This window comes from Eutrigla gurnardus (genome assembly GCF_963514095.1).
Source record: "Eutrigla gurnardus genome assembly, chromosome: 21".
Taxonomy (NCBI): Eukaryota; Metazoa; Chordata; class Actinopteri; order Perciformes; family Triglidae; genus Eutrigla; species Eutrigla gurnardus.
In genome coordinates, this window is record NC_139932.1 from 9,000,985 (window position 1) to 9,015,360 (window position 14,376).

The following is a 14,376-nucleotide window of genomic DNA, read 5'->3' on the forward strand; positions in this document are numbered from 1 at the left end:
ATATTAGCGATGAAAGCAATTATTAGTTGCAACCCATGGAAGGAAGTTATAAAGACTATAAAGAGAGACATTTTGTGACAGGCCCGCCAATCAAACTGTTGTTTCTGTTCTAAATGATTTTGTCAGCAAAAGAAAATGAAGAACAGGGAAACGATGCTAGGATTTGCAGCAACCAGCGTAAAAAGTGTTGGCCACCCATGCTTCACATCATGGCCATTGATCTCCATTTAAGCTCAGTAATCACACTGCATCCCGAGAGAGCTGAACGATGTGGAAATGTCTGTTTAATGAGACATGATCAAACGCTTTTGTGAAGCCGTTATATGGTGAGTTGAAGCGTGCGAGCTCAGGGGGGTTGTCGATTTGAACTTTTTACATTTAAGGCCCGTTGACTCACGCTCCGCGAAGGCCATTAGTGTAACAACACCTGCCAGCAAACCCATTATATCACATACATTTCCGTGGGCAGGTTGAGAAAAAACGGATGCGATATTTCTCAGTGTGATAAAAGTATTACTCTTTCAAGGGAACATGGAGTAATTTTCCATGTTGATGTCTTGCTTTTTTTCTTCATACCAAATGTAAGATTTTGGAACATTTGAGGTTTGGTCAGCGCCACATCCTCGCCACCACCAACTGCTCCTTTCGAGGCAGAGTCTGGCAGCCTTGCTTGAGGCCACGAGGAAAGCTCTGTTTACATGGCCGCCACGGCGAAAAGTCGGACAGTTTGGTTTATGACTGTAGGAAGAGATAGAGATCAGAGGAGGTGTCAGCTGCTGAGTCGGCAGCCGATTCCCCCTGGCTCCTCTTCCCTCTCTCCCAGGAACCCAACACCGAGCCAGGCCACCAGGACCGAGCAGGAGAATGCGAGGAATTCTCTCAACACATTTGCTCACTGCTTTGCACGTTCTCACCCCTATAGGATGTAAGGAGCGCCGCCGGGCCCGAGGATGCGACCACCTCGCTCCGCAACGAGGACAGGCGAGAGGCGGCAATGAGCAGAGGATCAAGGCAATTTGGCTGATGGGTTGGAGAGCGTCAGGAATGGTACACTGCTGAGAGAGTGAGTCATCTCGGACGAAGCTGCTGTCATTTGGCCAGCACAACAAAGATCAGATCATTTATTTTAGTCACGGCCCCTGCTGGATGAAATCTAAACCCGCAAGGAGTTGATCAAAGGTTTTTGCGTGTCCTGGAGAGCAACTAATACAAAATGATTAGTGGCAAGTTGTGGTTTACCCAGAACAGTTCTACCAAACTAGTTTAGGCCTGGAACTTACATACTCAAATAACTTGTGAAGTATTTAAGTACAGTTTAATCATTTAGGAAACAAAATATCAGATAACAGTAAAAAATACTCGATTTCCAGTCTAAAATTTTTCTATTACTTTTAATAACACTCACAGGCCCCAAAAGCAGGTCACTAGAGGCAAAACAGATGCAGTAAAGTCTCTTTACTGGGTCAGAACGCATGTAGGCAGCAGCACATAATTTGATCTTTCGTAGTTGGAAAGCACAGGTGTAAATTATTAAATTAATGATAACTGTATTCCATTAAGGTCCTGGTATACACTAATACAACATGGACCCAAAAATGACCTGGCACACAGTGACCAGTTAAGAATGGGGAACAATGATGAGCTAAGCTCAGCAGTGCCGCCTGGTGGACAGGTGTGGAAGGACATGAGGGCAAAAGGAGGATGGAACACCTGTTTGACAACAAGGTCCTGGTTTTTGTACAATCAAGACATTCATTTTGTAGTCTAGGCTATCATTCATATTACTCATTACTGTTGATTAAAATGTTGTTATAACAGGAATGACAACAACAACAATTCAACACAAAACCCATAACACAAATCTCCAGTAATCTTTGAATGGAAGAATGGAGATTTAACCTTATAGTTATCTCATAAATGTATAGATCCACTAAGAGTAAATCTATTTTAGATGGTCATGTTGATTTGTAAAGTCCCATTACTGGACTGTATATAAGGAAACAACAAAAGACACCATACGCTGATGACGAGAAAAGATTTCTTTGGTAGATCATGGTTAATTAGAGAAGGGTTGTGCAACAAGTTTACATTTAAGAAAGAAAAAAAAAGCTCAGGTTGTATAAAAATGTTCCCTCTGCACCTGATCCCATCACTCACATGTGGACATCGCCCTCTGGTGTCAAACAGATGTTAAGACATCCACTGCCTGTGTGAGTGACAATAACTCACTGCATTGCAGCACTGGCATGTGGTTTGACTGGGATCAGTGTAGCTTCACTTTGAATAAAACTTTTGTTCATCTTTTTAACCGTGTTTGCCAAACCGCGTTAGCTTCATCTGATGCATAATGTGCTGGATAGATGCTCTGCTTAAACATGGCAGAGAAAACTGTGTCATCCCCTGCATTGCAGGTGTGTCTCAGTGGAAAATCGACATAAAATAATGTCATTTGAATACTATTGGACCACTGAGCCAGACCTATAGATTATTAAGATTTCCTTCAGGTTGGTGGCTCACTGATTGATAACTTCTTGATTTTACACTGAAAAGTTGTGACTATGTTTAACTCATCTGGAGACTGGTTGGTTATCAAACGTGGCTGTAGGTTTAGCGTAGAGTAGAGTAGAGTAGAGTAGAGTAGAGTAGAGTAGAGTAGAGTAGTAGCAGAGAATCTGATACAGCGGATCAACAACAAATGAAGCAGCAGTGAGTGCAGTGCATCCCAGGCACGACGAGACACGAGTCACTGAGGTCTCATGTGCCCGCGTCCTTTCCCGTGTGATCTCCCCGTTAAGGTCGTCCTAATGAGACTGCTCCCCGTGTGCCCTTCAAGTGCCACGCCGGAGTGCAGGAAACAATGCTGCGTTACAGATGCTATTTTAAATGGTGTCACGGTGTAAAACTGGCAGCGTTGAATTATTGTCGGCCCTTTGATGCTGTTTATATCCCTGCCGTCTTGTCAACACATATAATCATACTACAGATTCCTGGTTCGGGGGTCTGATATTGCCAATAACGCCAACAGCAACGTCTCGTCATGATGATTCAGCACAAAGGCATTCATAAAAGCCTTGAGGCTTTTTTCGTGGGGCTTTGCATTACTCTTGTTACTATTTTACTTAAGCCCAGCAGTTCCCACACTGGGGTCAGGTCACCAAAGGGGTCCTGAGGTAAATCTGAGGCTATTTATCAGAGTTCCCATAGCTCCCTCTTTATACATGCTTTATACAAGTTCTGTCACATATGCAGTACTACTCCCCACTACCTGTCAACAGACTGGAGTTCCCCAGTAAACAAATCTGTACAGAATATTGCTTGTTTTTGCTTATATTTTTTGGAAAATACTGACTAATCTTTACCACCTTAGACATCTAAAATGAGACAAATCCAGGAAGGAAACTTTGAATATGCTCTGATAGCACCAATATGTTCATTTTGACAATCAATGATATGAAATTGCTTGAAAAACTAAACATATATGGACACCTCACATCAGCCAAAAAACATAATTTAAATTCCTTGGATATTTTTAATTCTCACATGCCCAACGACAAAAAGGTTTTACCCTAAATATATTTAAATGTGACAGACCAACACTCCCTATGACTGTCACCTGTTAAAAAAAATCAAAGTTACTTACGCAAAAGTCCAAATCACGTTTTGTATTACTGCGGGTTATGTCGTGTCTTCAATAATAGCACTTGTCAACCTAAGTTTGTGCCGTCACAAGCCCACAGTAAAATATCTTTGTGATTGTTCCTCTCCAGTCTCTCATTACACTTGCAATTAGCTCTGTGGCTGTCGCATGTGTACTCCCAAAAAAAAAAAGAAGTCAGTGAAAGCATGCACTTAAGAAGACAAGCTCTTAAAAAACAAACTCCGGAAGCCACTCATTGACAGATCTGTCTGCCCACTCTGGTGCGCTGGCTGAAGCTGTGTGGCTGTGCTGTGGTCGCCACTCTGTGCCCGAAGACGTTAGACGCAAGGCCATTTCTAGGTTACAATAACAACACTGGCACTGCAACGCTGCCGGATATCCGAAAAACTTCGGAACCCTTCGGAGGCTTGTAAATAACTGATACAAAACACAAATTAGTTTCCTTATTGACAGAATATTTGTCTTCAGAAAGAGTTAAAAGTAATAACAGAGTTTATAAGTACAAAAACTAAAAAAAATACCTCTTTTGGAGTACTTAAAAAAATCACATTACCTTGCACTACTCATGCAAAAGAGAGACAATCTTTACTAAAATATCTGACAACTAAAGAATCTATTTTCTCTTTGCTCTGTGTGGAATGTAAATAACAACACTGCAGTCTCCACCTGCGGAACAACCATACAAGGACAACAGCGCCGAACTGAGAGAGCCCCACACAAACTACCACTCTGAGATGCATTACAGTACATAATGATGGCATTCACATCAGTGGTTGAGGGGGGAAACTGCCTGCTGACCACTTCCAACTAACAAGCTCAAATTAAGACCACTGATGACCTCACCACTGCCAACTAGGCCTGTAAATCCAGCTGGATGTCTAATTCCAAAATAGTCCGGTAATACTGCCTTCTGGTGCCACGGATACAGATCACAGCCAGGGGTTAGTTCAAGACCTGGAATCACAACAGGTGCATATAATGTCATATGAACCGTTATGTCAGTTTGAACTTACAAACAAATTAAATATGTGGCAAGTTAGTTAGAAACACTAGCTTGTATGACCGTATTGAGCTGTGCAATTATATAACATGTACACAAAATGTGTATAAATCATACATGTACGTTAACTAATCCAGACTCTCACTATTAGTCAAATATACATTGCTGATTGTCTACTGGATATGATGGTGATTGTAATATAGAATTTTGTATTTTAGTTGTGTATTATACATTTTTATTAATAACTATAATAATAATAATAGTAGTAATAATAATAATAGTAATAACCCTTACTCATAGTACACTTTTCAAAAAGTAATCTGTTTATTTATCTGACGTTTGCTGTATGGCACATATTACCAAAAAGGGTAATAAATATCTCTCTACTAGCTACCTTAACATGAATAAAATGGGTAAACCCAACTCCGGCAATATAAAAAGAAAAGAAAGATAATTTGCGCAAAAAATAATTAAAAAAAAAAATAATAATAAAGTCTTATTAAAAATAAAATAAAAATAAAAAGTGTGTTTTATAAGAAAAGATTTAAAAGAAGACACTGAAAATATTTCAGTCCCAACAGAAAATTAAAGTACCTCATTGTTTTCTCATTTCATCCATCCAAAGTGAACCACTGAGTACACATGTATATGAACTAAATGTACAAAACACACTTATTTTGAACATTTATACCTATATAATTTTAACTCAATTTTCAGTACCAATCTTTTGCCAGGGTCATAAACTAGGAGGGTATTTCTACTTGCACGTGCATGTGTTTATTATGCATTCTGTTCTCCACGTGACTTTGTTTGGAAACATACATTACAAGAGTGGAGGCGGTGTAATTTTCACCCCAGCAACATAAATCTAAATAATTTCCTGTACTAAGTTAAAACGAGATGTATACGGATAATTGAATGATTATCATCTCATGTTTACTTTAAGTTTACGATTCCTCAGGTGGTTTATGACGACAACATTGTCTGGGGCACAACATAAACCTCTATGTGTGTGAATGGAAGCGTGATGTTGTGACCGCAGTGTTTGCATGACAGGATCTGATATTTTGGTCATGGCTGTAGGCAGCGCTGGAGGAGTTTAGGAATGTGTGACCACAGGGCCCTTTGGCCCCAAGACTGCATGTCTTCCTCCCTAGTCTGGGTCCGAAGACACGGAACATCACACCCCTGAACGTCTCAGTGCAGGTCCACTGTGTGACAAACCACAGCGGACAGCCACCCACTCACAAACTGGAAAATGACAACCCTTAGAGAGGGCTGTTGCTGTCTTAGACGTGCAGTAAAAGCTGAGCGATTACCATTTTGCCGCACTTCAGAGGGAGCCGGGATTGCTTCCGCCCGGAGAGTGGGCGACTGGGTGGCTGTAGACATGTCATGTTCATGTCAGAGTCTGTACCTCTGTGACCTGAGGCCCTGAAGCATAAGTTTCATACTGCCATCTGCTGGACTGCTGGCCAAACTCACACACATCCATAGCCTGCAAATGGAGAAAGAGAGATGTCAATTTCATTGTTTTATCAGTGTGGTCCATTCAAAATGTGCATGTGCAACAAATATGATTTTGAGCCACTGTTTGTACTGAACATATAGTCCACATAATATCAGAATATAGTTTGTAGTTTGTTTGCAAAAAATGACCAGAAAGATGTATTTACAGGTGCATGAAACTGATTTTAAATATATTTTGACAGATGATGAAGTATATTGTTAATATACTATTTTATACTGTCTAGTTTGAATAATGAATATGCATTTTCTCCTTTTTAAAAAAAAAAAACAATCTCTAAACATATTTTTAAGTAAGTGATATTTGTATTTTCAGGCTGGGCCCCCACACGCCTACATGTGCACTAGTGCAAACCTAGGTTTGGCAGCCGGGTACTGAAGGTGTGGGATGAGTTTAGACTCTCTTTGGCATGCACTGTCTCAAACTGTCCCATTTTTTTTTTTTTTTTTTTTTTTACTGGCAAGGGGAAATATTTTTCAGAAAAACATGAAGCACCGAGACACCAGGTGGCCGGTGGCATATGTTGTCCTCACCATTCATTTATTGGAATAAACACTGGAGCCTAAAAGGCTGATTTTAGTTTGATACATGTGATCAAAGCAAATCATGCATAAAATAGAGCCTGGAGTCCTGAGGCAGATAGTTAATTAATCAGATATTATATATATTTATGTATATATACATATATTTAAAATGTATTTATATTATATGTCATTTTTTTATTTACATGAACACATCATAAACAAATCCTTTTGATAAGGATCCCCTGAATTTTGTTATTGAAGAATTGTGACCAGGGTATAGTTTACAGCAGAGAACTGCGCTCTCTGCTGGACAGACTGTGTAATGGAGACATTGTTTCTACCACATACATACAGTATATCTGGCAATTTATGACTGAAACATTTGTTACTTCAGCCAACAACACAATATTTAACTGTTGTTTTGTTTGGCGAAAATACACTATTGTGATGGGCATTTTTATGTAATATTCTCATACATTATTTACACGAAACACATTTTCATTTGACAGATTATAATAATTATTATAATGTTATAATCTGTAAAATGATATATTTGATATATCTGACTTGATTTGATCTATATTATCAGCTTTCAAAGTGCACCACGAGCATCAGCAAAAGGAAATTAAACAATTAAATTAAAAAACACAATAATAACAAAGGTATTTAGAGTATGAATGTATGTTAGAAGATAGCAGATAATTCATGTAATTGTTGGTTGCAGCCGAAATGTTCCACTGAGGTAATTCATGTGTTAATTAATTAAAGGGGTTTGATCTACATTCTGGTCCGTTTTAATTTATGAATACACAAATATTTTCTATGCTGTTAGTGTCATCCTTTACCCTCACTATTTGAACATGAACAGAACAGTTAGTCTATAACACAGCGACATTCATGCTATTGTTATTTCGAAAATAACTATTAAAAACCCACGTACTTACATACATTATACTTTCTTAAATACGTATCTAAGGTCCAAAACACTGTTGATGACTAGACTGAGCGCAGTTCTGTATCCATTCATCGAGCTAGCAAGAACTCCGAGGGATTTAACAGAAGCAGATTCGACACATTTGTTATTTTCCTTTTTAGAAAAATATCAAATAACTACCCCATTAATAATCATACGTTTTATTCACCAAGCCATCTACTAAAGTAAAAATATTTTTACTCTTATATTATTTTCGAAGAGCCAAAACGACAATACTTCGTAAACGAATCTGCAACCGGATTTCGTCAAATTGGTCAACAAACGTCACTTCTTCTCGGTTCAGGCGGGCTGCTTGAAACGCGTAGCAGTCTGGCGTTTGTAACAAAACTGAGAACAAAACTAACATTAATTGATATAGATAGCGTAGTTTAACATGTCGGATGACTATACTGCAGTAGACTCTTTTCGGCGAATGATCGGACGCGTTAGCTTTTGAGGCTGCTAGGGTTAGTAATAGCTTCTCCTGGTAACAGCTTGTGTTTGTTGGTGTTTAAAGCTAGCTAGCTTATTAAACTACCATCCGACCGTTGATGTGGTTAATGTTAGCCGGTTAAAAAGCTGTTGGTGTCAAAAGCAATGGACCGACCACCAAGGTCTGTGAACCACTTTTTAAATATTCTCATATTGTCAATGCCCATTGGATACTAACACGCTGTTTGTCGTTGACACAGGAAAACCAAGGTTGTGAGTTACTCCGAAGACAAGGACTTTGATGATGGTGAGAAGTAATTTGTCAGTGCTGTATTTCTGTGAACAGTGGAATATTTATGCACAGTTAACTGGGATAAAACGGACACTTCATTGGTCTTAGTCTAGTTACTGTTTGGCTCATGATGACCTAATGATGACCTGATACTAATTCACAACAGCATGTATTGTTAGCTGCACTAGTGCAGTAACTTGCCTCCGTGTTTGCAAAGTTCTCACTAAAGGGGTCAGCTCACCTGAGCTCTTTTTGTAGTACTTATGGCTCAGATCGGCATTTATTTAGTGTGTTTTTATGTGCGAGTCTTGCCTGTTCAAGGTTTTGCAGAATTGAAAACAAAATGCAAAGCAGAGAATGTTTTTGTACGTTTGAGTTCTGTTTAAGGAAAGGTTAAAAGAAATACTGTACTATGAGATTGTTTACTTTTTAATTACGTTTTTTGACCCTTTTGAAAGGTTTCAAAGATTACCATGGATGACTTCAGACACTATAATATGACATTTTTATGACTGTTATATGACATTTTATGGCTTACATTACTTTTACTTTGACATACTACAGGAAGACATTTTTATGGAATACTATACTATGACTTTTTATGATGTAGTAATAATCAATGAGTCTGACATACATAAGTATGATTATTTTATGACTATTTTAGACAGACTATACTAAGACTTAATGATGCTATTTTCAATGTACCATGCAATTACTTTTTTTTAACATACTGTACTATGAATTATTTTTTCAACATTCTATACAATGCAGCTTTATAACTTTGTTTTACATACTATACTATGTATTTACGACTACATTTTTTTAGTTTTTCATGACCTTTAACATACAATGAAATGACTCTGCTATGACTCTAACTTTCTTTTTTGCCATAGTACAATATGGCTTTAAATAGAATTCTTCTGACAAAGTATCCTAGGAACTTTTCGACATTATACTTTGGCTTTTTTGATGTACTAATTTTCTGACAGTTATGGACAAACTGCACTAATGACTTTTTTATTACTCTTTTATAATTTTTTGACATACTATACTATGATTTTAATTGACATATATACCATGACTTAATTGTGTTTTTTTCTGACATGTTATACTTTCTTATTTCAGCATACTATATCACTTTTTTTTTCAACATCTTTTACTATGAGCTTTTATGACATTTTGTGGTATTCCATTGTTGTGTACTACAACTACCGGTATACTATACTTTGACATTTTGATGGCATAGTATGCTAGGATGACATACTGTATTGTGAGTCTTTATATGACTATTTTACTGTGATTTACTAGTGAGTCCGTATCATTAATAGAAAAAAACAGCCATAGTATAGTATGTTGAAAATTCATGAAGGAAGTCTGTCGACAAAATTCATGAATTGTTGTAAAAAATATATTTAAAAAAATCCCTCATATCTTATGTTAAGCAATGTCTGAGTGTAGATAAAAAGTCAGTCGGAATAAATTCATAAAAAAAATGATTAAAAAGTCATAAAAATCGCTCATATCACTTGCCGTGCCAAGTCTGAGTGTGGCGAGTCCAAAACAGTCATAAAAAGCCATAGTCAAATTTTTCGAGGAAAAAAAAAAGTCATACTATATAGCATGTCGAAAATTCACGAAAAAGTCAGTCGGAATAAATTAATATAAAAATGATTAAATAGTCATAAAAATCACTCATATCGTTTGTCGCGCCAAGTCTGAGTGTGGCGAGTCCAAAACAGTCATAAAAAGCCATGGTCAAATTTTTAGAGAAAAAAAAAGTCATACTATAGCATGTCGAAAAAAAAGTGAAAGATCGACAAAATTCATAAAATGTTGTAAAAATGGTTTAAAAGTCATAACATATGCTTGTATATCGCGTGTCAATCAAAGTCTGAGTGTACTGAGTCATACTACACTGACACCTTTTATGCAATGCTTTTCACTTATTACTTTTGTTATGACTTTCTATACTGAGACTTTCTTTTATAATATATCAGACATTTTAATGAAATTTGGTATCCCATAATGTGAATTTTTAATTACATATTCTATGGCATATGTACTGTGACTTTTAATGACATACAATACTATGACTTTTTTACGATATAATATATTCTTACATTTTGATGGCATACTGTACTATTTCTTTTTTTATTTAATATATATGGGATACTATTTTATGATTCAAAACTAATGTTTTAGGTGGAACTGAAGTTCTAGCCTTTTCGTTATGCTGCCAGTCATAGAGAGTATAGAGAGACCTACATGAGCATACTCAGTCTTCTCTTACCACCAACGTATCTCCTTGTTCTCTCTTCATTTTGGGACAGATGATGATTTTACCTGTGTGAAGGCTCCACCCAGCAAAAAAGCCAGAGAGCATGTGAAACAGGAGCACATGAAATCGTTAAGCAAGTCCTCCAGTCAGGAGTCCAGCTCACAAGCCGCACTGAGCCAGAAGAGCAGGTACAGTAGTAGACAAGATGACATGACAATAGTGTGGACCATATATACAACATGATGATTAAGAAGAACACGGCCTGACATCATGCGTGGCTGGAATCTTCTAAACATTAAACTTGTTTTTCACAGAAAACCGTTAGATGTGAAGTTGTACCAAAGAGATCTAGACGCTGCCATTACGCTGTCATTGCTCAATAATGCAGTTGGGATAAAGGAGCTGTCTCCAACCAGTAACGGTAGGAATTAGCTTTGAAAGGGTAAAGAAAATTGTCTTTTTTTCTTTAAGAGTTATTAACTTTAATGTCTGCAACATTTCTCTAGATGTGAAGGTTCAAGTTCCAGTAGATGAAAACGCAGATCCAACTTCTTTGCACCTGTCCAACTGCAGTGTGGATCTGAGAGTTTTGGGTAAATTCCCCTTATGTTGTCCACTGTACATATATTAATTACACATTTCATTTTAATGCAATCTTGTTTGATAAGGAAAGACATGATAAGAACAATTTCTGCAGCTGTTCATTTTTGTGTTCTTTAGGCCTGGATGAAATCACATCAGAAAAAAAGTCAAGAACAAACACTCGAGCCACTGAGGAGCAGATGGAAAAGCTTGCGGATGAAGACTATGAGCCCAAAGGAACACCAGGTTTTCATTCTGGCATCCCTCCTTAAATATCTGGTCTCTGATTCTTTACTTATTTCCTTGAATCACTAAAATATCAATCACACCTTTTACAGATTCAGAAAGTGATGACGATTTCAGTGAACCAGCTGAGAGCGAAGAGGAGGAATTCACAGTGAAGAAAGTCAGCAAAGCAAGAAAGAAGGAGAAAGTTACCAAGAACGAAAAGACCAAATCGCCTCCTGCCTCTAAAAGAGAGAAGCAATCATCAAAACCGTCAAAGTCTAAATCACAGGCAGCAGGTACGTTCTTGAAGTTCATCCAAGATTCAGCTTTTATTGGGGGAGGGCTGTGACACAGGGTGTAGTCCTGTGACACAGGGTGTAGTCCTGTATGTATGTATGTATGTATGTATGTCTGTATGTGTCTGTATATATGTGTATATAATAAAATATAATATAATATAGTGTGTGTGTATGTACATATACACACTGGATATATATGTGCATGTGAGGCGAGAAATCAAGTTCAGTATTCAGCTTTTTGACTCTAATTGTAATTTCGGTTTTCTCATGAGATACTTTGTCTTGCAGCAGCTTCCACACCAGTGAGAAGTCCTCCAACAGCGAAACTTGCACCCAAAAGACCTGCTTCATCGCCCACAGTTTCTACATCCAAACCTGCAATACCTCTGAGCCCAGCAGGGGGCAGAATACCAAAGTGGAACCCACCAGGTGAAAAACTGCAGTAATATTGAGCTTTTAGAGACGCTAACAGTGTATTTCAGTGAATAGAACGCTCATTTTTTTACTTTTTATTTCCCTCAGCTCAAGTTGGTAGAAGTCCCACTTCATCAAGTCCAGCTGTGAAGTCTCCAGGTCAGGGTCTGCGGCTTGGACTATCCCGTCTTGTTCGAGTCAAGCCTCTTCACCCCAGCGTCACGAGTCACTGATGTGTCAACTGTATGTATCAGCTTGTGTTGTCATTTTAGCTTTATTTTTAAAAGCATGCTTGTAAGTCTTCGTTTCTATTTTCCCCATCATGCTCTCAGCATTGGTCACGTTTGCCACTTGCACCATGAGCTATTATTTCACCAAACATTTAAAAAAAAGTGTTGGGGTGTGCTGTACAGCAATTGTCCATACATTTTCAGAATTCTTTGACAATTCTAATGGGAGTTCATATCAGGATAAACTGTCGTTGGTATTACTGGAATGTTGAAAAGTATGAATCATCCTTTTTTTTTTTTTTTAAATGTATGTATATAAGATCCCCTTTTGCCTATTGTGTGCCAACACTGTATATTGTGCGTGTATATATGTGAAATAAAATTTAAAACATTTAATTTTGTAATTTGTGTCTCCAAGACGTATTACAGCTACTTTAAAATTACCATGAGACAGATGACATTATCTGAAAAGACACATGCGTCTTGTAAAAGTGTTTGTTCTTAAGATTTATCTGACACCTCTTTAATTGATGACAGGAAAAAATCTATGATATAAATATATAATCTCCTCGATGGCACTCGGTGTCTTTGTCCACACACAATGTGCGTGGAAATAGGAACACTGGAAACTGTCTTTTATCTGCAAACACAAAGCAGGCAAACAACTCCCTCCAACTTTCTCCTTTAATGTTGACCAAGTTGCAAACAATGATTAAAAAGTCATAAAAAAATGCCTCATATGGTACGTTAAGCATAGTCTGGGTGTAGTGAGTCAAAAACAGTCATAAAAAGCCATGGTCAAATTTTCAGAGAAAAAAAAAAGTCATACTATAGCATGTCGAAAATTCACGAAAAGGTCAGTCGAAATAAATTTATAAAGAAATTCTAAAAAAAATATTTAAAAGTCATAAAAATCGCTCATATCACTTGCGGCACAAAGTCTGAGTGTGGCGAGTCCAAAACAGTCATAAAAAGCCATGGTCAAATTTTTCGAGAAAAAAAAAAGTCATACTATAGCATGTCGAAAATTCACGAAAAGGTCAGTCGAAATAATTTCATAAATAAATTCTAAAAAATTATTAAAAAGTCATAAAAATCACTCATCGCTTGTTGCGCCAAGTCTGAGTGTGGCGAGTCCAAAACAGTCATAAAAAGCCATGGTCAAATTTTTCAAGAAAAAAAAAAGTCATACTATAGCATGTCGAAAATTCACGAAAAGGTCAGTCGAAATAATTTCATAAATAAATTCTAAAAAATTATGAAAAAGTCATAAAAATCACTCATATCGCTTGTTGCGCCATGTCTGAGTGTGGCGAGTCCAAAACAGTCATAAAAAGCCATGGTCAAATTTTTCAAGAAAAAAAAAAGTCATACTATAGCATGTCGAAAATTCACGAAAAGGTCAGTCGAAATAATTTCATAAATAAATTCTAAAAAATTATGAAAAAGTCATAAAAATCACTCATATCGCTTGTTGCGCCATGTCTGAGTGTGGCGAGTCCAAAACAGTCATAAAAAGCCATGGTCAAATTTTTCAAGAAAAAAAAAAGTCATACTATAGCATGTCGAAAATTCACGAAAAGGTCAGTCGAAATAATTTCATAAATAAATTCTAAAAAATTATTAAAAAGTCATAAAAATCACTCATATCGCTTGTTGCGCCAAGTCTGAGTGTGGCGAGTCCAAAACAGTCATAAAAAGCCATGGTCAAATTTTTCAAGAAAAAAAAAAAAGTCATACTATAGCATGTCGAAAATTCACGAAAAGGTCAGTCGAAATAATTTCATAAATAAATTCTAAAAAATTATTAAAAAGTCATAAAAATCACTCATATCGCTTGTTGCGCCAAGTCTGAGTGTGGCGAGTCCAAAACAGTCATAAAAAGCCATGGTCAAATTTTTCAAGAAAAAAAAAAGTCATACTATAGCATGTCGAAAA

The 14,376-nt window shown here is 37.1% G+C and overlaps 1 protein-coding gene across 3 annotated transcripts; it reads left to right on the forward strand.

The window, feature by feature from the left end:
• Positions 1 to 925: 925 nt before the first annotated feature.
• On the forward strand, positions 926 to 12,820 carry rad51ap1 (RAD51 associated protein 1). Of its 3 annotated transcripts, none has more exons than XM_084039029.1 (9): positions 7,979 to 8,297; positions 8,376 to 8,422; positions 10,738 to 10,873; positions 11,000 to 11,106; positions 11,192 to 11,278; positions 11,406 to 11,513; positions 11,606 to 11,791; positions 12,083 to 12,223; positions 12,317 to 12,820. In XM_084039029.1, exons 1-9 carry the CDS (start codon positions 8,281 to 8,283, stop codon positions 12,439 to 12,441), a joined length of 954 nt encoding a protein of 317 aa, XP_083895155.1. In that variant the 5' UTR covers positions 7,979 to 8,280; the 3' UTR covers positions 12,442 to 12,820. The 3 variants fall into 3 exon arrangements, with proteins under 3 accessions (XP_083895157.1, XP_083895155.1, XP_083895156.1); XM_084039030.1 differs by having other exon boundaries at positions 12,086 to 12,223; XM_084039031.1 differs by lacking the exons at positions 7,979 to 8,297; positions 8,376 to 8,422 and adding an exon at positions 926 to 1,063.
• Positions 12,821 to 14,376: the final 1,556 nt, after the last annotated feature.

Excerpts from the sequence above, each read along its gene's own strand:
- rad51ap1 (XM_084039029.1), top strand. Across the intron at positions 11,107-11,191 it reads GCTGTCTCCAACCAGTAACG|ATGTGAAGGTTCAAGTTCCA; the intron begins GTAGGAATTAGC and ends ACATTTCTCTAG. Across the intron at positions 12,224-12,316 it reads ACCAAAGTGGAACCCACCAG|CTCAAGTTGGTAGAAGTCCC; the intron begins GTGAAAAACTGC and ends TATTTCCCTCAG.